At 52.9% G+C, this 25,965-nt stretch overlaps 1 protein-coding gene across 1 annotated transcript; it reads right to left on the reverse strand.

Annotated features, from left to right (window-relative positions):
* Positions 1 to 9,229: 9,229 nt before the first annotated feature.
* On the reverse strand, positions 9,230 to 25,056 carry PGD (phosphogluconate dehydrogenase). Its single transcript, XM_037045274.1, has 13 exons — positions 24,941 to 25,056; positions 24,219 to 24,294; positions 23,262 to 23,441; positions 20,257 to 20,322; positions 19,272 to 19,390; positions 17,615 to 17,684; positions 15,357 to 15,491; positions 13,541 to 13,730; positions 11,392 to 11,522; positions 11,019 to 11,152; positions 10,055 to 10,154; positions 9,809 to 9,931; positions 9,230 to 9,725 (listed from the first exon to the last, which is right to left on the reverse strand). Exons 1-13 carry the CDS (start codon positions 24,946 to 24,948, stop codon positions 9,606 to 9,608), a joined length of 1,452 nt encoding a protein of 483 aa, XP_036901169.1. The 5' UTR covers positions 24,949 to 25,056; the 3' UTR covers positions 9,230 to 9,605.
* Positions 25,057 to 25,965: the final 909 nt, after the last annotated feature.

Raw genomic sequence — 25,965 nt, forward strand, 5'->3', positions numbered from 1 at the left:
TCTACAGATCTAACTTACATGTGCTTGCAACATCTGCCACCAGCAATAGTGTCAAAAAATCAGACCATGAATAAATGCTTGGTCACTGTCCCATTCGGTGAATACGTCTCTCGGCTCACCTCGTTGCCATTGACAAAGTAGTACAGTTTTGATACAAACGTTGACTGATTTTCCTTTTCCTGAAAGCCAACCTTGGATTTTCACTGCTTCCAAACTTTCTTTGGTTATTTCCCACCTTCCCGGTGTCACTTTTTGGAGTTTCACTCCTATCCCAATGGCATCTGCAAGGGACTTCTTTGCTGAACCACACAACAGTGTTCAAGTATGGAAACCATCTTTCCTCGATGTTTTGAGGTATTCACAATGTAAGGCAGAGGTGCCAAACTCATCTTCACCGGAGGCCCCATCAGCCTCGTGGTTGCCTTCAAAGGGCCGAATGTAGAGGTAAGCAAGAGCTCAGCGCTGCCACCAGGTAGAAACAAGGTGCCCAGCCAGATAAAGCAAGATGGAGGGCCGGATTCAGCCCTCGGGCCTGTGTTTGCACCTGCAATATAAAGGTGCCTGAAGAGGCACACATTCCAGGCTAATCTGCATAATTAACATTTGCCCCATCACTTAACTAGACAGTCAACAACAAATCAAACCCTGGTTTGGAGTGCTTGCCCATTTCCGTGGTGTAAATATTCCCATTGCTGCCTGTTTCAAATGACCACAGTGGAGTCAGGGAACTCAGAACTGGGAAGAGGTGCTGGCCACACCATGTAGATATGACAGATGTCCATAAGGTCCAGCACATAGAAGAAAAACGTGCAACGTGGTAGCGTAAGTGATGAGTTTTGGCTTTTCATCACATCTGTTTGTTTGTTTAAATCCTTACCCAAAGATATGTTTATTGGGTTTTTTTTTAAGATTTCATTTATTTATTTATTTTTAGGGATGGGAAGGGAGTGAGAAAGAGCTAGAGAGAAACATCAATGTGTGGTTGCCTCTCATAGCGTGGGGACCTGGCCTGCAACCCAGGCATGCGCCCCGACTGGGAATCGAACCTGCAGCCCCTGGGTTCACAGCCAGCGCTCATTCCACTGAGCTACGTCAGCCAGGGCTGTTTATTGGTTTTTAGAGGTGGGGGGGAAACGAGAGAGAAACATCTATTTGTTGCCTCCTGTATAGATGATTTCATGTTCACCCCAACTGGGGATCGAACTCACAGCCTTTTGGTGTGTAGGATGACACTCCAACCAACTGAGCTACCAGGCCAGGGGTCAGTATTTATGTTTATTTGTGCTTAATTGGAAGAATATACAGCCAACCTCTCTCTTACTCAGTCCATGGAGAAAGTCGGGGCGAGACGAGAAAGAGTGAGGAATCATACAGGGTTTCCTTCTGATGCCTCAGCCGACAGCCGCCCAACTCTGGACTGAAGCCCAAGCGGCGGCAGCTGAGGAGGCAGAGGTTGACTACATAAAGGTATCAGGGTTGATTATCCACATAAGGATTTTATTCTTCAAAATGAGGGTTTGGGGAAACACAAACCTCTAATGTATTTAAATTCCCAGTTCATAGAATGATGTTCTCCTTGACACTGAGTAAGAGAAAGCAACCTGCAAACCAGGATGAACCAAACGATCTTTTGTTTAAGGGGAAAAAAAGCATTTGGCCCTGGCTGGTGTGGCTCAGAGGACTGAGCACCAGCCTATGAACCAAAAGATTGCTGGTTTGATTCCCAGTCAGGGCACATGCCTGGGCTGGGAGCCAAATCCCCGTTGGGGGTGCGTCAGAGGCAGGTCGGTGGGTGTATCTCTCATATATTGATGTTTCTCTCCCTCTCCTCCTCCCCTTCCCCTCTAAAAGTAAATAAATAAAATCTTTTAAAAAATTTAAAAACCATGTGTGTCTCCTGTGGCAGTGTGGGATGTTTGAAAGGACCAGAAAAACCGCTGGAAGAATACATGACAGTTGATTTCTGAGCACTGGGTCACAGCAAAAGCAGATAAGGGCTCATAAATTTTTCACCTTATAAATTTCTGTAGTCTGCATTTTTACACAAGCACGAATTTCTTTTAGAATTAAAAATAAGCACATAAGCTACTCCTCATCCTCCTCATCCTCTTAAGCCCCCCAAACCCCCAAAGCGTGCAGTGGTCTGGGACAGAGGACCTCTTGTTGGAGAAATCAGTCTTCCAGCCAATTTCCACTGCATCTGAGAGACGGGCGCCTCCGGTCCCCACTGCCTGCAGTGGGTGAATCCCTGGGATGGTCTCCTGGGATGGTCCTCGGTGCCACGCAGGACAGACCTCTGGTGGAATTGCCCTACTCTGCTGCCCCTGCCTTGGCAGGGCCACTCTGCCCTCCTGTAGTTGCCCTGCCCCCTAACCCAGGCAGCTGTCTGATGGTTAACTTGGGGCAGGGGGGCAGGTGGAGAAGGTGGACTGGGAGCGGTGGAGTGGGGTGGTGAGAGGGTGAGGAGTTCCAGCCCTAGGGCCAGACCTCGGCCTCCGAGCCCAGCCTCTCTCACTAGCCTTGTGACCCTGAGCAAGTCACAGAACCTCTCGAAGCCTCAGTCCCCTCATTCATACAGTGGGGATCACAGTACCAGCCTCACAGGGTACCTGTGAGGTTTAAATGCGAGGTTTAGCCCTGGCCAGGTGGCTGAGTTGATTGGAGTGTTGTCCCATACACCAAAAAAAGTTGTGGGTTCGATCCCCAGTCAGAGTGCATGTCAAGGCTGAGGGTTCAATCCCCAGTCAGGGAGTATGCATGAGGCAACTGATCAATGTTTCTCTCTATCTCAAATCAATAAACATATTCTCCAGTGAGAGTTAATAAATGTGAGGTTTAAATTGCTCACATAAGTGCTCAAGAAATAGTAGCAATTATTTCCCAGGCTGTTTCTATGCTCCGTGCCTTGCATACTATCTCATTTTTTAAATATTTTATTTATTTATCTTTAGAGGGGAAGGGAAGGAGAGGGGGAGAGAAATATCAATGTATGGTTGCCTCTGCCGAGGACACACAATGTATCTATCATGTGTCCCCTGCCGGGAACTGGCCTGCAACCCAGGCATGTGCCCTGACTGGGAATCGAACCGCGATCCTCTGGTTCGCAGGCCCTAGCTCAATCCACTGAGCTACACCAGCCAGGCCATACTATCTCATTTTAAAGTAGTTTCTTCCCAGGGCAACAGAACATTATTCTAGTGAGGCTTGTGAAATATCCAGGTACTTTAGAGTCTGAAGAAAAAGGCCCAGGGCTGAGGTATTGCATTACAGAAAAGGAGTGTATTTGATTGGAAATATTTTTCCTAAAGGGCGAGGTATACACAGTGACCACTAGAGGTCAGCACTGAACCACACGGTGAAAGAAGGTGGTCCTGGCTGGTGATGACTTGCTCTCACTTTGTTCTAGGGCCCCATTTTATATCTCGACTGCTCTCAGAAGAAGGTACCATCGCCCCATTTATAGATGACGAAGCAGGATCGCAGAGGTGAAAGAGCTTTGCCCGCGGTGAAACTGCTCCAAGTGGAAGAGCACAGATTTGATCCTGCGCAGCCTCGCCTCTGAGTCTTGGCTCTCGCTGTAAATAAGATGAGGACATTCACAGGTTTCCTGAACCCTCTTCGACCGTATTCAGTGAGGCACCATCAACAGTTAGTTCGATAGTGGTCATCATTTATTTCCCCTAAAACTGCACTGTAAAAATGCCGATTCAGAAATCGGTCTCCTTCAGCTGTTACATGCGTTTTATAAGCTCCCGGGGGCAGGAGGGCTTCTGCCTTCTCTCACCGCTGGATGAATGGTATCTGACCCAGTGCTTGACACATAGTAGGTGCACAATAAAGATGGCGAGTTGATGAACTGTACACATTGCACAGTAAGATGGTCTAACCATGAAGTGCATGGACTCCGGCACCAGACCGCCAGGGTTCAAATTCCAGTTCTTCAAAAAGGAGCTCTGACAAGTTACTGAACAGCCGTACGCGTCATCTGTAAACTCAGGAGAGTGACGGTCCCTCCTTAAGAGGGTGTTGCATTAAAGGAGTTAACTTAGCACAGCGTCTGGCACCCCTGACCAGTGTGGCTCCATTGGTTGGACATCACCCTGCAGAGGGAAGGTCGCCGGTTTGATTCCAGGTTGGGGCACATGCCTGGGTTGCTGGCTCGGTTCCTGGTTGGGGCACACAGGAGAGGCATCCAACCAATGTTTCTCTCCCTCTCTTTCTCCCTCCCGTCCTCTCGCTAAAAATAAACACATGGAGACTTCCACCAAGATGGAGGCATAGGTGGAAACACTGTGCCTTCTCCCACAACCAAGTTTGAATACAACAAAGGTTTGGAGAAACAAAGACACAGCCAAAGGACAGAAAATTGAATTATACAGAAGTCCGACTACATCTAACCGTTCAACGGGACGGTAAGAGGGGTGGAGCCAGCAGTGAGCAGGGTCAGGCAGGACAGCTCCCCTGACCTAGGCGCGCGGGCAGCCCGGAACCAGTTGAGGTGCGGGGTAGACTGACCGTGGTTGCACATTCGCGCACAGTGAGACGGACCACGCAGGCCCCAGGGGGCAAACCCAGTGGTGGAGGGCTGACAGCGGTGGCACACTCGCCTGCAGTGGGACGAAACGCATGGGCCCGATGACGGCAGCAGCTGCGGCACCGGTGAGGGCCGCGGCAGCAGGTGGCAGACGGGACGCCATTGCTCCTCTTTGACCCCACCCCCACATACAGCGTCACAACCCAGCCACTGAGTTGCCCTGCTCTGGTGAACACCTTAGGGCTCCGATCCTGCTACGGAACAGGCACAAACAGCCCAAAAGATGGTGCAAGAAGAACTCAAAGTCCCAGAGCCGATAACTCTAAGCAACCGACAAATTGCCAGCCTCTCAGAAGCACAATTCAAGACACTGTTTATCAGGATGCTCACAGAACTGGTGGATTATAGTCACAAATTAGAGGAACATATGAAGGCTAAACTAATTGAAATGAAGGGAGATGTCCAGGAATCCAATAGCGATGGAAAGGAAACTGGGACTCAAATCAATGGAATGGACCAGAAGGAAGAACCAAACATCCAACCAGAAAGGAATGAAGAAATGAGAATTCAAAAAAATGAGGAGAGGCTTAGGAACCTCCAGGACATCTTTAAACGTTCCAACATCCGGATTATAGGGGTACCAGAAGGGGGAAAGAAACAGCCACGAGTGGAAAACGTATTTGAACAAATAATAAAGGAGAACTTCCCCAGTCTGGCAAAGGAAATAGACTTCCAGGAAATCCAGGAAGCTCAGAGAGTGCCAAAGAAGTTGGACCCAAGAAGGAACACACCAAGGCACATCATAATTACATTAGCCAAGACCAAAATGAAGGAGAGAATCCTAGAAGCATCAAGGGATAAGGGGACAGTCACCTACAAAGGAGTACCCATCAGACTGTCAGCGGATTTCTCAAAAGAGACCTTACAGGCAAGAAGGGGCTGGAAAGAAGTATTCCAAGTCATGAAATCCAAAGACCTACAGCCAAGATTGCTTTATCCAGCAAAACTTTCATTTAGAATGGAAGGACAGATAAAGTGCTTCTCAGATAAGGTCAAGTTCAAGGAGTTCATCATCACCAAGCCCTTATTATATGAAATGCTAAAGGGACTTATATAAGAAAAAGAAGATGAAAAATATGAACAGTGAAAGGACAGCAAACACACAGTTATTAACAACCACACCTAAAACAAAAGCAAACCAAGAGGACAGCTAGATCAGGAGTGGAACCATAGAAATGAAGAACACATGGAGGGTTAGAAACAGGGGGGTGGGAGGAGGAGAAGGGGGGAGAAGGCGCAGAAAATAGCATAGATGGTAGGTAGAAAATAGATAGGGGGGAGGGTGAGAATAGTGGGGGAAATATAGAATCTAAAGAACTTGAGACACATGGTTATAAACTAAGGGGGGGAGAATGGTGGGGGAGGGAGTGTGGGGGTGGAGGGGAATGAAGGGGGGGAATAGAACAACTGTAATGGTATAATCAATAAAATATATTAAAAAAATAAATAAACACATAAAATCTAAAAAGAAAACCGTGTCTGGCCTACACGCTGAGGACTACTGTATTCTTATACATGCTGTTTATACTGTTGGAGACGCTCGGGCAAACCCCTCAACAGGTCCGATCCAGGGTCCCCAACTTCCCCATGCGACAAATTGTCCTTTTTGAGGGAAGCACATGTGGCGGGTCATCTTTAAAACGAAAACAAAAAACAAACAGACCAAAACCAGTATCTCCTGACCCGCTCACTCTTCTACCCAGAGCCTTCCCCTTCCACCGTCAGAGGCAGAGTCCGAGCCTCCTCCCCTTAAACTTGGGGGCTACGACCCTCCCCTGATACAATGCAGCGGAAGCAGAGCAGAGTGAAGCCCACAGCTGGGCTGTCGAAGGAGACATTGTGCCCGCGTTGTTGGCTGGAACACCCCTCCCGAGCCCTGAGCCACCCCGTAAGAAGTTTGCTGAGCCTGAGGCCACCGTGCGCTGAGGTAGCCCAGTGCCACATGGTGTGGCCGGTTGTACCTCCTCCCGCCGATAGTACTAGCTGAGGTCCCAGCCGACAGCCAGCATGACCCACCGGCTGAATTAAGACGGCAGTCACCCCCAAGTGATGCAAGCCACGGGGTCGCCCCCCAGCTTTCAAGTCTTCCTCGCCCAGGCCCCAGACATTGGGAAACGGAGACGAGCTGTCTCTCCCCCTCCCCCCATTCCAAATTCCTAACCCACAAATCGGGAGAATAAAACGGTGGTTAGATCATACCACTGAGTTTGGTTATATGCTGTACTGTAGGAAATGGAACGGCAAATAAGATTACCAGGCAGTGAACATGTGTGTACTAACACATGTATGTACATATACACTGAACATAGAACGCAACTACGTGCCACTTAGTGACGGGGACACATTCTGAGGAACGCGCCATAGGGCGATTCAGTTGTGCAAACGCCGAAGGCACGCCCACAAACCTGGACAGCACAGCCTGCTGCACATCTGGCTGCGCGGGGCGCACCACCGACCTAGACGGCGGCCGTGGGTGGTGTGCACAGATTCACAAGTCTCCCTACTTCTCTTAAAACGATGGACTCCCCGCCTGCCTCGAAGAACACCTACCGGCTCCTGCAAGTCCCCGCCCAAAGTCTCTCTGCTGAGAAATCCTGCCTGGTCTCTGGTCCGATGCACGTCTTCTAACTAACCCTTTTGTGTCCCGCAAGAGCAGAGAGAAGGGGCCGAAGTCTCGAGGCCTACGATTCCTGCTGAGGGAGCCTTTGCTGGAAGAGCCCCAGGTTGTCCCTGGGCAGTCGGGCTGGGCAAGGCCGCCTGGGCAGGGGCAGGAGGCCTCTCCGTCCACCTCCATCCACTTCCAGAGCCGTTCGACTGCCTCACCGTCGGCAGAAGGTAGCGAGACACGGCAAACCCTAAATGGGACTCACCGTGCGCCAGGCACTAGTTTAACCGCCGTTACAGAGCTAACAAGGAGCTTCCTCTTGATGGGTTTTCCGAGTTAAGTCCTGCAGGTGAAGTTCAAAAGCACGCAGGCACGTGTAGGAAAAAAGGGGGCCCTGCCAAGGACCTAGTCAGGCTCACATTAACAATAAAAATAGCTTCCACTTGAGACAGGAAGAGAAACATCAGTTTGTCATTCCACTCATTGATGCATTGGTTGATTCTCGTGTGTGCCCTGACCGGGGGCAGAACCCACGACCTTGGCACATCAAAATGATGCTCTGCACAACTGAGCTGCCAGGCCAGGGCTTAGCTTCTGCTCATTATGCTCTGTCCTGTGTCAGATACCACGCAGAGCACTTCATAAAGCTTCACGTGTCGTCGCTGTGACCCGAGGAAGCCGTGACTAACCCGGTGTTGCCGACAGAAACGGAAACTCTGGAGTTGCCGGCCCAAGGGGACAGCGCCAGGGGACAGGAGGGCTGGGATCCGAACTTGGCTGTCTCCACACTAGAATAACCATCCCGGGCTCCTCCCCTCACCGAGGTAGCACGGCCAGCAGCCTGGAGCCAGCTGTGAGCCTGTTGGAAGTGCAGGGAGTGTGGACAGCCCCAGACCTACTGGATCAGAATAAACTGGCAGATTAACCTTTGAGAAAAACTTCTGGAAAGTGCTTCGGAGCTCACAATTCTGACAAAGAATCCTGAGTCATGAGCCATGACTCAGTGCCTCTTACACCCCCCGCAGGTGGGTGTGTGGGTGGTAGGAGGCAGCTGGGGCAGATCGAAGTATTCTCACCCAAGTTAAGAGCTTAAAAAGCTGATCACTTACTGAGAATGACTGTCTCCCTGGCTGGCTGACCCGGCCCCTGCCTTCTTCTGAGAGGTCAGAGGTCAGACTAGAGACACTGGCCTTCGAAACACGGACACTGTTGGCTGTATTCTCAGGCCTCCTGTAGGACTTCCTGAAGCCCTGCAGGGAAGCCCCCCAGCATTAAGCTGCTCGAGAGAAAACCCCACCGTGAGCACCCAGGCCACACAAGAGGTCCATGTGCAGCCTGCCTTCTAAGTAACATGAAAGGAAAAGGCCCGACTCCGGGAGCAGGCCCAGGTTGCTAAAAATCCCGCACCAGATCCATGGGCCTGGTTGAGAAGCACACAGAAAGAGCCAGGCACGGGCGAGACAATTTATGTGTAATTTCCTCAGTTTCTTATAAAACAGCCCTCTTAAAAAAATGGCATAAAGAATGACACCATAGCCCCGATTGGTGTGACTCAGTGGGCTGAGCACTGGACTGAGAACTAAAAGGTCGCCAGTTCGATTCCCAATCAGGGCACATGCCTGGGTTACGGGCCAGGTCCCCAGTTGGGGGAAAGCAAGAGGCAACCACACCCTGATGCTTCTCTCTCTTTCTCCCTCCCTTCCCTTCTCTCTAAAGATAAATAAATAAAATCCTAAAAAAAAAAAAAAAAAGACGACACCAGGAGCATTCATATACCTTCTACCCAAAGGAAAGAAATTACCAACACGTCCCTGTCCCCTGTCTGGTCACTCCCTGCCGCCTGCCGCCCTTTCTGCAGAGTTAATCATTATCCCAACTTCGCTGGTTCTTGCCTTACTCTGGAATCTTTTTTTTTTTAACACAGAGGAAAAGACACTGGCTGGAAGGAAGCAAACTTGATTGAAATGGCCCGTGCCAGGGGCCTCGGCTCAGAGTGGGGGAGGCGAGAGGACTCGAGGGTCTGAGAAGGGCTGGAGTACAAGGTAGCTTTTATTACGTAGAGAAAAAGGGGACTCAGCTGCATGAAAAAAAGGGTCCAATCCCTCCTCCGTCATCTCTATCAAGGCAAGCTCGGGGCCTCCCTGATCCACAGGGATGCGCGGGCAGTGGCTGCTTCAGGGAGCACCTGGCGATGCCCCATTGGTCCCGGCGGCAAGGGCAGGGGGCTTGGCGGTTCTCACAGAACCGCCCCCCAGGTGAGCTTGGGGTGACTTTTCAGGAGTCTCTTACGACTATTTTGAAAGATCTGCGCAGAAAGTAGGGCGAAGGGCCATGTGAGCGGTGCTGCGTGGTGGACAGAATGCCCCAGGTGTGGAACTGCACGAGTGGGTGGGCGGCCCGGCCCGCCTAGGCATTGTAGGAAGACGACGACACGCTGCCCCCGTGGCCGGTCCAGTTAGTGTGGATGAACTTGCCCGGTTTGGCTAAGAGTTCGTAGGTGTGAGCCCCAAAGTAATCCCGCTGAGCCTAGAAAAGGAGAAGTGGGGTTGGTCAGGGTGACGGGCAGGCGCACGGCCGCCCTCGGGTTGCCGCCGCCTCCCGAAGCTCACCTGGATCAGGTTGGCTGGCAGCATGTCGTGCCTGTAGCCGTCGTAGAAGGCGAGAGCCGTGGTGAAGCAGGGCATGGGGATGCCCGCCTGGACGCCCGTGCTGACTGCCCGCCGCCAGGAGTCCTGCGTGGAAGCACGAGCCCACAGCCCAGGTAAGTGTCTCCACCGAGGGCCGCAGGCTTGCTCCCATCAGATGCCCCGGTCGAAGCCCAGAGAGAGTCCCGCACCCAGGTCTGGGCCACCCACCTGGCAGTCTTCGACAGCTGACTTGAAGAAGTCGTCCAGCAGCAGGTTCTGAAGTCCTGGGTTGCGGTCAAAGGCATCTTTGATCTTTCCTAGGAATACGCTGAAATAATCCGAGGGAAGAAGTCAATGAACCCCAACTACAGCAGGCTGGCTGCCGGGTGGAAAGCAGGGGAAGGAAGTCGGAAGCTGATACACGCCCCGGAGAGGAACAGAGTTACACCTCTCAGCCCTGAGAGCTAGCTGTGGGGAGCCCAAGTCCGGGAGGCAGGCCAGCGGGCACGAGCACGCTCACAGAAGCGCTTTGGAAAGCGTGGTGTGGACAGTCTACTGCACTGGGCAACAGTTCGTTTAGTTTTTCTGTATGATGGCTCTAGTCGTGCTTGGTAGTCTTTAACTCCATTAGAAATGATTTTGTTAGATTGTGTTGTGACAGCTGTTTTATCAGCTATGCACTTAAAAAAACCTACCAAAACGGGCAAATTTTTGTGCAGCCACTTTAAAACTCAAGATGGAAGAAAATATGTAACACTTTTGGCGCATTAAGCTCTATTATTTCAACAAAGGTAAAAACGCAACCGAAACACAAGAAGAGATTCGTGCAGTGATGGAGAAGGTGCTGTGACTGATCACCGTGGCCACAGTGGCCTGCTGTGGGGCTGTCCGATGCGCTGGGAGACATTTAGCAGCAGCCTGGCCTCCACCCCGTACAAGCGAACGGTGCGCAATAGCCGACATACTCAAAATAGCCAGATCAATAAAGTTATTGGTGAAAATGAAAAATGTCTTATTTTACTGAAAAAACTAAACGGACTTTCTGGCCAATGGGACGTGACCATCAACATGGGTCTTGTGGCCATGCACCCGCGAGAGGACGAGGGGCACCACCTACAGGGACAGGGACACCATCCGCAGTGCCCTCAGACCCCCACTCTCCAGCCCGGCAGGCCCCGCCCCCGTCACGGACCTTCTGATGATGCAGCCCCCTCTCCACATCAAGGCAATGCCACCGTAGTTGAGGGTCCAGCCAAATTCAGTGGCTGCCTGTCGCAGGAGCATAAAGCCTTGGGCGTAAGAGATGATCTTGGATGCATACAGGGCCTGAAGGATGGTGCGCAGACAGGTTAGCACTGCGATCAGCAAAGCGACCCTGTGCCTACAAGCACCACCCCCCACCCCAGCAGCACAGACCCTGCGAGGACAAGGGGGCGGGAAAGGCTGTGCACGAGACCAAGGAAGCTGCCCTTGATTTGACCTCCACCCTGTGGCCTCAGTCTGTTCTCCTGAAACAGCCCCAGCCCCACCCCAAACGACAGCGACGGCCAGGGACGGCGCCCCACCTTGCGGATGTCCTCCAGGAACGACTTCTTATCGCCTTTAAACTGGGTCTTCCGAGGCCCCCCGAGCTTTTTGCTGGCTTGAATCCTCTCATCCTTCAGAGACGACAGGCATCGGGCGAAGACCGCTTCTCCTGCACCAGGGCGGGCGGGGAGACAACACAGGACCCAAGTTTGCACAGTAGTGCAGGAGACACAGAGGACACGCAGCAAGACCTCCAGCTGTTCCGAGACCTGCAAGTCTCAGCCTCAGGCCACAAAATTTCACCCGGATCAGAAAGTTGTTTTATAACAGCTCTACACAGTTAACTCGAGAACTAAACCTCCAAGTCAATTCTCCAACAGAAATACAGGGTTCCCACCACGAATATCAACATGAAACCCAAAGGAGAGTTTTCAGGGAAAAACACAAAGAAAGTTCGTAAAACCACTATTATCCAGAGTTACTCAGTGTTGGCCCATGAGTAAAATTTCTATTTCAGTTGCAAGGACTTTAATTTTTAAACGCTCCCCGAAGATGCAGTTTATTTTCCTCTGCAGCACCTGTCCATGTGCAGTGACTACGGGGAGGCAGCCCCCCGCCTCCCAACCCCTGCCCAGGCCACAGCTGCAGGGGTGCGTGCAGTCCCAGACCCCCAAGACGAGGCGAGCCATCCCCTCTTTGCACGTGGAAGGCTTGCCCCCCATGTGTAAAACGCGCCCCATCTGGGGTGCGGTGAGATGAGGCATGCCTCCCGTTCAGTGTTCCGTGTGTCCATGGTCACTACCCCAGTTTCACAGTGTGACTTCACTGGAATGAGAAACACTTCACACTAGCACTTCGGTGTCAGAGACTCGGGGTCCTCCTGCACCAGCCCTCAGAGAAGGCTGCCTGCCACGGGACGACTCGCACTGCGATCGGGATGGTGACGGCACTGGTGCCTCTGCTGTGGCTCCTGCGGCGCGCGCACCATGACTGAGCGTTCGTGGGCAGAGGCTTTGTAGAAGTGGTGCAAGGAGGCGGCTGTGGCGAAACCAGGTTGGCTGGAGGGCTGGCTTCCCCTTAGTTCTGCAGACAATGGGCAACCACCCAGGGAGCAGCCCGAGCCTGCCTTCAACTGGTGGAAAGGACCCAGTCGCTAACAAGGGCAGAATCCTCTTTGAGACTAACATTCTCATACTTGAGTCAGCAATGAATGAACTGCTCCGAGCTACTATCTCCTTGGTCCCCACCATGGTGTCACTCAAGTTAGCTAAGCGGCCAACCCCCTTCTACAGAGTGGGACCAAGCAACCTCCCAAACTGCGTCCGGGCCTTCCCACCTCCCGGGCCACCGGGTCCACCAGGAAATCAGAGGAGGCAGGAGCCCAGCTCGGGAAGGCAAGGCAACCGTCTCTGGGAGAACAAGATATTCTTCTCTGTCACAGGGAAGCCATTCAGCCGGGAGCGGAGGTTCATCAAACACACTGGGCGCCTTTCTTCACTCTCTCTCTCCCTCTCCACCTGCCAGGAGTGTAGCCGTGCTACTTTAAAGAATTTACCGGCGGCTTTGTTAGCCCTCTCGTTAGTTGTCATTTATATGTTTCATTGTTTCGTTCTCAGTGCGTCTTTCTGAGTCTGAGCTTTGCTGGGAATATGAGATAAAAGCAGGGACAACAAGGACACACACTCACTTCGAGTTTTCTCCTAAAAGAAGAAGGGAAGCAACTTAGGAAAAGAAGATTAAGGGGCTTGAGATGTACAGGTAACATTTTAGTTTTTAAATCTTGGGGAGGAAAACCCCAGCCCAAAATAATAAATGCCAAGTATATAAACTGATGATATCTTGTGAACTCTTGTATGAAAAACTAGTTCCTTTGCCCATTAAAAAGATTTAGGGCACTGACTAGGATTCAATCACTAACCTACCGCTAAACCACTAAAACTATCCCAAAGATCCAACTGGGTAAGACAGGAAGGTCTGAAGTTGCCACAAGGCCCCCACGCCTGGGAAGAGGGTCACAAAGAAGAGAGGAGAACACAGTGGCTTCACAGGCCACACGCGGGAGGCCCCCTGGGGCAGAACGCTCTCTCAGGACAGGCCCGGTCTCGGGGCCGTCCGCACCACTCCTCCCCAGGACAGCAAGTTATCCAAGGAGCAGCGCAGGCCCCGCGGAAAGTCGCCGCACGTTACCGATGAGGGTGACGGGCACGCCGTACTCCAAGGCCGAGATGGCGGTCCATTTTCCCGTGCCCTTCTGCCCCGCGCTGTCCCTGATCTTGGGCAGCAGGGGAGTGCCGTCACTGTCCTGGAACTTGAGGATATTGGCCGTGATCTCAATCAGGAACGAGTCTAGCTCCGTCTTATTCCAGTCCTCAAATGCCTGCGTGCAGGACACGAGAGACAAGGGTCAGGCAGGGCTTTTCCTCTGCCAGCGCCGGCCGACGCTCGGTCTGCTCCGCACCCCAGGCCAACAGGCCGCCTCTCTGACCAGGGTGGCCGATGAGCCGGCTCCCACCTGCTGAGGCTGCTGCTGGCCAAGGCTCACCTGCGCTTTCTGACCCGGCTGTGCCGCCCTTCTGACCCCACTGCTCTCCCCTCCCCTCTCGTGGGTGCCTGTGCCTGTCACCTCCTCAGGCGCCTTCCTTGACTGCCTGATCCAGATGGACCTCTTCCGCCAGGGCCCTTTCCTTTATGACAGCGCTAACTCGTTTCATGTTCTGTGCTGAACCAACGGTCTCCCCGCCTCCAGGAGGGCAGGGACTTCGTTTTTGTTTTTTAACTATTATCTCTCCAGCACTCAGAACAGTGCTCAGCATGTATTAAAGCGCTCCCCCACATAGACTGAATGAATACACCAAATAGTACGGAAACCAAATAAACGTGTACACCAAAAGAGCACTGTTTCTACCAAAACTAGGTTAGCCCTGGCCGGGTAGCTCAGTTGGTTAGAGCGCTGTCCCGATTCACCAAGGTTGCAGGTTTGATCCCTGGTCAGGGCATAGGAACGCATAAAGAAGTGGAATAACGGCCTGGCTGGTGTAGCTCAGTGGATTGAGCACGGGCCTGCGAACCACACGATCGCAGTTCGATTCCCAGTCAGGGCACATGCCTGGGTTGCAGGCCAGTTCCCAGCAGGGGACTCCCGAGAGGCAACCATACATTGATGTTTCTCTCCTTCTCTCCTTCCCTTCCTCTCTAAAGACAAATAAATAAAATCTTTAAAAAAAAAGAAGTGGAATAACAAATTCATGTTTCTCTCTTTAAAACACATTCTTAAATAATAAATAAATAAATAAGAAAACTAAGTCAAATTGTCCCAGAAAGAACAGTAAGGGCACGCCAGTGAAACAAAGTGAGTGGGGATGACACCAACGTAGAAATGAGGAAACTGCGTCTCTGAAAAGGAAGACAGCGAGACGCTGATCAGTGGAACTCAGAGGAAAAGATTTCGCTGGCGAACAAAGGCGGCTACCTCCCTGTGGTTTCAATGAAACTAAGTGTTCACCTAATCGATGCTGAAGTCTTTAGAGAAAAGACCACTGAGGCCTGCGGCTTTCTCCGAAACACACTGAACAGAGATTAAACCGAGAGAGGAGGGGACAGAGCGAGACACAGCAAGCGCAGTCTGTCCAATGTCAGCGGCAGAATCCACGGAGTCTGCGTAGGGGTGCAGACTCTCACCTCCGCTGTGTGCGAACATTTTCGTCACAACATGTTGGGGGAAAGGCTGTCAAGGTGCCCCAGTCTGATCAGAGAAGCTCCACCCCTCACACGGGGCCATGGTGGGGTCCAACGAGACACGCCCAGGAAGGACGCTCCGCACACAGGCAGGGTCACGCAGTGGCGGGAACTGCTGGCTTAGTGACTAGCTCGTACTTGACAGTCTCGTAACAGATGGCCTGCTTCCCTCACCTCAGGCTGAGTCCAGCTGGGCCACCAGAGCGACCAAAGGAGAAGGAATGAGGAAGGCTTCCCCATCACTGTGGGAGCCGGGGCCCGCACCCACCTGCGCCATCTCGCCGTGGCCCATGCCCAGGACGTCCTTCATCAGGTGGTAGGCCTCGCAGATCAGCTGCATGTCCCCGTACTCGATCCCGTTGTGCACCATCTTCACGAAGTGTCCTGCGCCCTCCTCCCCTACCTGTCGGAGACACAAGCACCCAGAGGCCGTCAGAGCAGAGGCCAGGAAAGCCCACGCCAAGCTCTTCGGCGAGACTCTGGCCCCAAACAGAACAAGTGTGAGGCAAATACTTGCAGAATTTTAAAAGCAAGACTCAATATATATATAAAAATGCAATGCAAGCTTCAATCCAGTGTTATTATCTTTTTCCAATCTAGTGTTATTTTAAACTGACTCCAAATTCATTCCTCTGAAGAGATTTCAAAATCCCCAAATTCACTGCAAGTACCTATAGTTCTTTAGCCTACATTTCTGGTTTTTCTCATTGTTATTAAAAGCAACTCCCTACTTCCAGCCCCCACTCCCTGCTAGGGCGAAGTTCCCACTCTTCTAGCCGTTGGAGGTGACAACAGGTTGGCTAATTAAACCACTTGTACTTTTAAAACAGATATACATGTATTATAGTTGATTCTAAAGGCTACTGAGATATAAAAAGGCCCGTCGACCGCAGGTCTGGTTCACCACCTCGTAAAAATGCAGAACTGTGTTCCTGCTGGGGTCTCAGAGTCGTCAAGATAATGACTCTGTGACAGAGCTGTGAAGATGTATAAAACCGCAGTGCAGTTTACGAACATCTGAGGAGACGCTTAACCATGGGTCTCAGTGGGTCAGTCCGGTCAACACATTCCGTCCCCGCAGACAAGCTACGTGGGAAGCCCCATTATCTGAAAACTGTTGAGTGGGCGAGGAACCAGAACAAGGGGAGTGACAGGGGTCAAACTTCTGATGCGCCCCCCCCCTCCACGACGGGGACACCCGCCCGGCGGACTGGCCGTTTGGGCCCGTGTCCTGGCAGTCGCTGTCGGCATCGCCACCAGGGACGTTAACTTCAGACACTTCCTTTGTCCCCACTGCTCATCTATCCCCCTCTGGTTTTGACACTTTGTGGCCATGGAGTAACTTGGCTAATAACATCTTACTTCACTTCATCCTTCCTCTAACTTCAAAAATGAACTAAAAGATAAAAATAAAAAAAGGAACTGGAGGCCCTGCTTTCTGGGTGGACACCAGTTTTCAAGGCCCTGACACTAAGCCATAAGGCTGTGGAAACCTGAATTGATCAAGGTACACGTGAGGGCAAGAACTGTTTCTTTCTTCCCGATCTCGTCCTGTGTGTACCTAACAAGCAGTTACTGTAAGTTCTCTATTGTCGGGGAATGAGAGCTCCCTTCCCAACCCTCCACGCCACAGAGAAAACGCACCGACGCTCCGAGTCACAGCCCTGGCCCCCTCCACCCACAAGTGGACATGATTCGGTTCAGTGGCCACTGGTTAGGGGCAAGGACTTGATTCGCTGCTACAGCCAAAGGCGCCAGGCCCCTCGAGGCCCAGAGGGAGGGCTTCCCTCGCTCCCCGGCCGCCTCAGTCCTTGTTCCATCTCTGCCTTCCATCACAAGTAAGAGGACAAAGGTGGCACACACGGGGCCGACCCACAATGACAGGAGGCCCCCTGGGGCCTGGGAGTTAAAGAGATCGGGGACCTGTCCACTCCCACCCGTGTTTACAGGTGAGAAAACGGGGGTCCATGTGGGGCAGGTGACTCGCTTCCCACCCCCTGGTTAGTTCACAGAGCGCCAGGACCACAACCTGGGGCTCCTGAGCCCAGTGGGGCTACAACAGGGACACAACTTATTTTAGCAGCAACACAAAGCACAGGAAGAACAAGTACATGTGGCAAGTTCAGAGCCAAAGGCCGCAGCCTCCTCTGTTCAAGCACAGAATGCTGCCAAGGCGAGTAAACCCTGCTTTTGATTTTGACATTCTTTCCTTAGTCATGAAGAAATATGGCTAAAAAATCTTACTTCCCCCATTCCCCCTCCCCGCCCCCATTCCCCTTTAAGGAAGCCGTCTTGCAGGGGATTTGCAGAAGGCCGCTTTGAGAACCAGCCCCGAGGCTGCGAATATCCCATTCAGATACACGGACACGGGCTGTAACAGGCACACGTTTCAGGCCCCAGCTGTGCTATCGACTTAAAGATTCTGCAGCTTTATGCCACAGGGCCACCCGCTGGGACCCAGGTGGCCCTGACTTGGTCACAGCCACGCCATGTCGTGCCTGGCTGGAAGGGGAGCCCAGCACTTGCCCAGTCACAGCAGGGCTCTCCGGTCCCCACTTTGGCGGCGACGCCCTGGAAGATCGTCTTGATGTGGGGCCTGCGGAGGGAAAGCACACAGGTTAGTGGCCAAGGAGCGGGGGCCGGGACCGGAAGGCGTGGCTCCGGGACGCCTCCGCCCCCGCGCCAATCTTCTCCCTTTCTCATGGGCGGTGGTCGTGCCCACGAAAACGTAACAAAGCGCCCAAACCTCAAGGGAAACCAGGAGGAGGCTGCACACTGTCCGATTTGAGAAGACAGACAAAAAGCGGGGGCCGGCTCTGCGAGACCCCCTTTCATCAGTCAGGCAGTGTGTCACCAGGCCCCGTGCGGTTCTGCAGAGGGAACCACACGGTGTGGCCAAGGGCAGCTGCCACAGCGCCTTCCACAGCACCCCCAGGAGGGACGTAACCACCCCCAATACGCTTGCCTCCCTGCCCTCCTCACTGTGACCCACACAGCCTTCCACCCAGTTTTTGGTGAGGACACAAAAACCTGCCAGGGTTTTAAAGCTGGCGCCCAGGGTGAGGGAGCTACGACAGCCCCACACCTCAGAACCCCATTCATCTGCTGCCCAGCATTTCAGGTCAAAGTGCCACTTCCACATCCACCAGGCCACAAGAGAAAGTGCGTAACTAGCAACTGGAGCGCCCTGCCGGTCAAATATTTTCACGTGCACTGTCCGCACTTCTGACTGCCCACTGGGCAGGCACCCCCAGATGAGCACCTTCCAGCTTTTGAGAAGCGGGAAGGCCTCTGCTTCTAGATTCATCACCCGGAAGCAAACCCCCAGACGAGTTCATCAGAGAGGGCAAGAACAGCGATCCCCAGTAAGGCCTCCACCTTTTCGATCATTAGATTGCTCCTTCCTTCAAAGCCTGACATAATTCTAGGGTGCTTGGAAATGACACTCACCTAGAAAAGAATACTACCTTTCCACGTCTCCCGTGGAAAGGTAGCTGCTCCTGCCCCGTGCCCCTGTCTGGCTCTCTCTTTTCCTGCAGGCCCAGCGGTGGGCACCCCCAGGCCAAGTCCTGCAGGGTCGGTTCCTCACACCCTTCCACCTGGACTCCGAACCCCGCTGCTGTCCGCCCCACCCCACGCCTCACGTGCCCTTCCCTTCCTCCCCCAGGTCGCCTCCCCTCCTACGGCCGACCCTTCCTCTCCTCCACCGCACAGGGAACAGCGGGAAACCGGTTTTTTCCCAAGTCAAATAAAAAACCTCCACCTCATTCCTTGGGACGAAAGAGGCCTCAGAGGTCCCTCCCGGTTTTTCCATCCCTCACCATGACTGAGTCAAGTTAGTTCAGGACCACGCATCAGTTAGAGAGGCAGACCGCGCTCCTAACGCCAGGCAGGTCACAGGACACCCTCGGAACTGCCTCCTCTGGGCCTCCGCCCCTCTAGGCCTGGTAAGAACGCCCAGGAGCAGTCTCGGCAGGAGTAACGGGGAGAAAAGGCACAGGAGGGATATGAGCATGTGTAGGCCACGGCAACAGGACATACGGACGGACGAGGCGTCTCCAGCACCCCCTGCCTCCAACGCGCAGCCACCACAGCAGCCACCTCTGGCCTTCAAGCAGCAGAAGGGCCCAGGGCTCACCCCCTGTCAAAGGTCAGCCCCCCTGTGCTGATCTGCGTCACTCACCAGGCGGCTTTGTTCCCTCCGGGCATAAGGGACGGGCCGTACCGGGCCCCTTCCTCTCCACCACTGACGCCGCTCCCCACAAACAAGATTCCCTTGGCCTTCAGGTCTCGACATCGTCTCTAAATGGGGGAAAAATAACCCGTTACGCTTCCGTAAAGTAAGTTGCCCCCAGTGAATGACAGGGGGTGTGACAGGCGTGGAGATCCACTATCTGACGGGGAGTGACCTGAGGATCCAAAAACAGCCGCTCATTGAACAAGTGGGACCCCCTCAGTTTGGGAGGTAAAAGAAATACCCGCCCTGACCGGTGTGGCTCAGATGGCTGGGTGTCCGCCCACAAAGTGAAAGGTCGCCAGTTCGATTCCCAGTCACACGCCTGGTCCCCAGTCAAGACGCACGCGAGGCAACTGATCAATGTTTCTCCCACACAACATTGATGTTTCTCGCACTCTTTCTCCCTTCCTTTCCCTTTCTCTACAAATAAATACATAAAATCTTTAAAAAAAAAGAAAAAGAAAAATCCACGAAGTTTAAGAGAGCTACCCCGTCCCCAAAGGCAGTAATATGGCCAAACACACACTCTCATCTTCCTGGAAGAGACTCTGTTCGCTAAGACTTGGCGAAGAGTTGGTTAAGGGCAAGGGCGACGTGCCGTGCTCTGCCCTGGGGGTCCTGCTGGGACCCTCCCAGCCGTGTGTGCTGACACTGGCCTCAACCGCACCGCACGCTGCCCGGCCACGCCTCGATGGGAGAGGGCGAGGGAAGGAGGCTCACGTCAACGCTCAGCCTGCTGTGGCTACGCCGCAGTCACGTGGGTTCTGTGAGTGGCGGGGGAGAAGCTCCTCCGTCACGTGTGAAACCAAGGCTGGGCACGGCCGCACCAGGCCCCATGGAAGGCTAGGCCACTCTTCTGCCACAGGCGCAATGCTGACCCTTTGCTAGAACGTTCTCAGGGCCTGGGAGAACTGGACTGAAAGGTACTCACCGTGGTATCCCTGTATTCTGAATTTCCTCCGTCAATGATGATGTCACCGGTGTCTAGCAATGGCACCTGTAACCAGACGCCAGCATTAAGGTGGCTCAAGGATGTGCAAGAGAAAAATGGTAAAACACACCAGACCGGACTAGCAAACCCAGTCAGAACTCATCCCAGCTAAGGCATTTCTCTGGAAGTACCCTAAGATTCCACAGCAAACGGAACCCACTCGGACAGTTCTGCAACCCCACGTCACCACCCGCCTGCACCCTGCGCCCACCGGGCCTCAACAGGTCCGCCTTCCTAGATCACGCCTGCCAGCCTGGCGTTCCGATTCGCTATCAGCCTCCCCCTTCACGGCTCAGCTAATGTCATGGAACATCGTGCTCTGCTGAAGAACAATCTAGCATGTTCCAGTCCATCCCGTCTATAGCTAATCAAGGGCAGCTCGGCAGCTTGCTACACAAGAGCTCACTGTGTCCTTATCACAAAGCTGCCCTTTCTAGACCATCTTTTCTTAAACGTGGTAACACAGTGGCTACAAATTCCTCCCCCTGCAGCAACGACACAGTGTTAACACTGCTCTCCCAGGGAAGGAAGGTCGGCCCCTGCCCGTTTATTATCGCCGCACTTCCCGCAAGACATTCCTTCCAGGTGGCCAGTGCCTTGGTTCTCCCAGGGCTCTTACTGCAGAATGGTCTTTCACTATCTAAAAAAAGAATCTCCACTAGTTCCCCCTCCATCCATGTGCTCCCCCCGCCCCCCAGGGAAAAGCACTCGAGGCTGCAGGGCATTGGCAAGGAGGTTGTCCCTGTTCACCGTGGGAGAGGAAAATCCTCCCAGTTAACGTGGGGCGCTCTCTTCCCAGGGGTATGCTGAAGGAAGGGCCTTACAGGCACCCCAGAAACAGCTTACAGTGGTGGCAGTGCTTCGACCAGGAGCCGCTGCTGTCCCCAACAGTAGTGCCTCTGCCACAGCCACCCCAGGGAAAGAGGCCAGCAGGGCTTTGGTGGGAACAAGTTGGGACAAGAACGGACAATCCACATGCAAGAGAGAGGTGGTGAAGACCACCCACGGGCATGGGCCACTATCCCCTGGCCCTGGGAATGGGGTTGCAGGGGAGGAAAGCCTCAGTGAGGCGCCAGACCACCACGGGTTAAAGAGCCAGGCGCAGCACCTCCGTGAAGCCCACAACACCACGGCTGATGACCAGGGACCAGACAACAGGTGAGGCCTGCCTCTCAGGCTTCTGGGGGACTCAGCACTAGGTACCCACCCACCTGCCCTAGCACGGCCACCACAGCCCAGATTCCTATTTGTCTTCCTCCAAAAAAGATACACTTCCTAAAGCCAACAAATTGTGTGATGCAAAGGTAAGTACCCAGGGTGTGGTTCCTAGGATTGCTGAAGGGGATCTCGTCACTTGTACTACGTTTTCTAATGATTTGAGAACTGTTGCTTTATAGGAACACTGAGAAAAATAAAATCTGTTTCAGAATTTGGACACAGAGGTTGATTAGTGGACAGCACTAAATATTCACAACACACAATCAGAACGAAGTTCTTCTGAATGTCCACGATATGGACCACTAAGGCATCGCATAATGAGGGACCACATGTACTACAATAGTCCCACAACATCATAATGGAGGCCTGGCCACCTAGTTTGGTCGGTCAGAGCATCGCCCCGATGCACCAAGGCTGCAGGTTCGATCCCTAGTCAGGGCACATGCAGGGATCAACCGATGAGAGTATAAATGGGGGGAACAATGAGTCAATATTTCTCTCCTTCTCCTTTCCTCTCTAAAATTACAAGTAAAACATTTTTTAAAGAAAATAATGGAGGTGAAAAATCCCTGTCACCTTTTAATGTCACAGCCATCTTAGCACAACTTGTACTCCCGCATTTGTGCCGATGCTGGTGTAAACAAATTTGCACGGCCAGTCGTATAAAAGTATAACATATACAATCGTGCACAGTATATAATGCCTGAATGACAAATGACTAGGTTACTGGTCTGTGCATTCACTAGACTATACTTTTTATTGTTATTTTAGTGTGTTCACTCTACTTATTAAATGCTTGCTGTGAAAACGCGCTGTGTTGTAGCAGCAGCCTCACACCTCACACATCTCACAATTGTATCATTTTCTCCTGCGCTTAATTTGGTCTCACGTTGTTTTGCAGAGGTACGTGCTGTACAGACTGGCGGCCTCGGAGTGACAGGTCAGACCGAACTACCCAGGTCCGCGTAAGTGCACCGTGGCATTCCCACAGTGATGAAGCTGCCTAACAGTGCATTTCTCAGGACGCAGCCCGGTCACTCAGTGGCCCATGACTGTGTTGTGTCTACTCCTGTTAATGAATTCTTTTTTTTTTAAGATTTTATTTATTTATCTTTAGAGGGGAAGGGAAAGAAGGAAGGAGAGAAATATCAATGTATGGTTGCTTCTTGTGAGTCCCCTGCTGGGAACTGGCCTGCAACCCAGGCGTGTGCCCTGACTGGGAATCAAACCACGATCGTGTGGTTCACAGGCCCGTGCTCAATCCACTGAGCTACGCCAGCCAGGCTTGTTCATGAATTCTTAGTGAAATGTCTCTTGAGTCCTGGGCCAAACAGCTCAGTTGGTTAGAGCATTGTCCCAATACACCAAGGTTGCAGGTTCACTCCCTGGTCAGGGCCCATACAAGAATCAACCAAATGTATGTACAAATAAACAAATTGATGTTTTTCTTTCTCTCTCTAAAAATTTTTAAAAAAGGAAATGTTTCTTGATGTCCTTAGAATTTTATATATATGTAATTATTACCACCTGAGGATGTGTTGTTACTTAATTAGTGCCAATCAAGCTAACCAACACTGAGCCATTTAAGCAATTATTTTGTTGGAATGGAGCAGTTCATATCCAGAAACTGAAGGGGGGGAAATGTCTTAAAAAGAAATGAAATGGCTAAAGGAAAGAATGGGACAAGCTGGCACACAGGTGGCAGCCGGGAGCAGAGCTGGCCTCACCAATTTTTCAATGAAGTCATCGACGGCTTGACCGGCCTTCACAAGCAGGATGATCCGCCGAGGCTTCTTCAGCTTGGAGACCATCTCCTCCAGCGAGTGAGCACCGACCACTTTGGTTCCTTTGGCCTCATTGGCCAAGAAATCATCAACTTTGGAGACTGTCCTGTTGAAAGCACAGACCTAAAAGGGCAAAAAAGGACACACAAGACCCTCAGACCATGGACCAAGTGACAGTGAAATTTCTACTCAGCCCGAGGGTTTCGGGAGGTTGGCCTCTGCCTTGGCCTTGCCCTGACGGATACTGCAAAGTTACTTTCAGGGGACGAAACGGCAGAGAATGGAAGACAGGATGGGGCAGGAGTAGGTTCACAGTCGTTCATACGGAAAATAATACAATGACACAAGCATAAACCCTGTTTCACTCCTTCCCTTCACAAACCTACTTTTGCCCCGCCCTGTCTGTGTAAGTGAAGGTCAATTACTCTATGGGGCATCAGCCTAGCGTCTGTCACTTGCTGGGTGGCAGGCAAATCTGGAATCAGCTGGTTCCAGACTGACAAATTTTGTCACTGATAATCCGGGTATCTAACCGAGGCAGTCTCATATTCACACCTAAACTTTCCCTTCTCCCCAGATCTCCTGAGGCGAGAAACTCAGAGCTCTGCACACCCAGTAAGATTCCTCCTCTAGAAGGGATAGGCTTATTCCGACTGCAAACCTTACAGAACTGACCGACATTTAGCGGGACTCTCCTTCCTCGGAGAACTGCGGGACTGGCCCTCCCACACCCACGTGTAAAGTGGTGCTGCTGCTTCTTTTGCAAAGTTGTCACAAGCGGCAACAGGCAGGGCATACAGAAAGAGAAATATGCTCCAGGCCCTTCGGGATCGGTCACCAGCACTCAGGCTATTGCACACCAAGAACCCGCAAGAGAAGAGCGTGTCCCTTGTGACTTACCACAAAGCCGTGGTCATTCATGTTCAAAATTAAGTTCTGGCCCATGACAGCCAGTCCAATCAGTGCAATATCAGCTCTGAAAGACCAGGAAAAGGAATGTGTAAGTTCCACTTAATCCATTCCACCTCGGGGAAGCAGAGTTTTCCGGCTTTGGCTGAGTAATAACTTGTCTTAACTTCTCGCCCCACTACTCCCTTTTCCACATTCTACAGCCTTCCGTAAAACTGCAGACAGGCCGCCCCCCACTCTGCCACTTCGGGGACCTCCGATTCTCTTGGGATGAACTAAACTCGCACGCAGGAGAGTATTCACGGAAGCTCTAGTCTATCTGGCAAGGACTGTCCCAGGGGTCCCCGTCTCCCACAGAGGGAAGAAGCCCCAGCCGGCAGAGCTACCGACCGTCCAGCCCGCCCTCCCCCCAGATCGTGCCCTGGTTCCCTCAGCCAAGCCTGTCCCCCACCCCCGCCCTTTCTAGCAATGGGCATCCTCTCGCGCAGCCGCGGGAGGCAGAGGGCTGTGTCCGAGGGAAAAGCGAGGCTGCGGGGCTGGCTCGGCATCCGGGGTGTTCTGGGGCCCGAGCCGGAGGGGGCTGAAACCCCGGAGATCCGGGGCTCTGGGCACCACGAGGCCGGACTCAGGCGACCCCCGGAGCCGAGGCGACGTCCAGGACGTCTCGACCCTTCGAGCCGACTCTCGGAAAGTTCCCGCGGGCGGTCACTCACTGGGCCATGGCGGTGGCAGGGGCAGCGGCGGACCCGGCAGGAGTGGAGAGGCGGAGAGCACGGAACGCACAGCACCGACGACCAAGGCAGAGTTCCAATGTAGCTCGCCTGCCGAGACCACAGCCGCGGCTTTCCGGAACCGGCCAATCGGAGAGAAGGGGTGGAGCTATTCCGACAAGCCATTGGCTCTCCCTGGCGCCTGTTACACCACCTGAGGCAACGGACCCGCCCATCCCCCCGGAGCCGACTCAGGAGAGCGCCGAGCACATCGATGACATCGCCCAGGGTGCGCCCGGAATGCAAAGAGGGTTAGGGGCGTCCGTACCCACGGAGGGGCCGGTCGCGGGTCGGGGTAGGGCGTCCCGGGAAAGATGGAGGGGGCTGAGTGGAGCCGCCCAAGGCAGAGGACACCCAGGGCCGGGCTCTGCTTTGCAGGGCCCTGCGGGATGGTGGGTCAGAGTGGGCCACACTTTCCAGTGTTCCAGGCGCTTGGACGCCTGTTGTCCGAGTGTCCATTACTCCTTCCATCGCTGCCGTGCTCGTGGGGCTTATGCGTCGTATCTGTCAACTCCGAGCAGGGGCCCAGGTTTACTCTTTCGGTACTTGGGCAAGTGTAGTGGGTGCCAGGAAATGCTGGCCCTCACACGATCCTGTGTGGGAAACATAGCCCCTTATCGCCGGTGCAGAAACTGGCGCAGAGACAGCGGTGGGATATGTACTTGTAGGGGTGTGATGAGCCGGGCTCCGAGGGCGTGTCATTGAACCCGTTCCCCATCAGCTCTGGAACTAGAGGCCAGGAGATGGTGAAGCCAGGGCATTATAAATGCCACGTCCCGCATGCCTTCTCAAACTCTCCCCAGTGCCCAGGCATCTTGATATCAGCACTGAACCCTGCCGCATCCTACAACAGATGCTTGGGGAGGAGGCTTAGCTCCACCAGGACTTTTTAGGATTTGTTGTTGTTGCTTCATGTCACCTAACAATTGCTTGCACATAAAGTGTTCATCAGATGTTTAATTACAATA

The sequence above is a fragment of the Sturnira hondurensis genome, unplaced genomic scaffold (genome assembly GCF_014824575.4).
Source record: "Sturnira hondurensis isolate 20B ecotype Veracruz unplaced genomic scaffold, ASM1482457v3 Scaffold0004257, whole genome shotgun sequence".
NCBI classification, from domain to species: domain Eukaryota; kingdom Metazoa; phylum Chordata; class Mammalia; order Chiroptera; family Phyllostomidae; genus Sturnira; species Sturnira hondurensis.

What these genes read in the sequence shown, in the direction of transcription:
- PGD (XM_037045274.1), bottom strand. An exon ending in GAGAGCCCTGCTGTGACTGG is followed by an intron (nt 15,492 to 17,614) that starts GCAAGTGCTGGG and finishes TGTCTCCGACAG; the next exon opens with GTAGGGGAGGAGGGCGCAGG. An exon ending in CGTGCCCGTCACCCTCATCG is followed by an intron (nt 11,523 to 13,540) that starts GTAACGTGCGGC and finishes GCCCTGGTGCAG; the next exon opens with GAGAAGCGGTCTTCGCCCGA.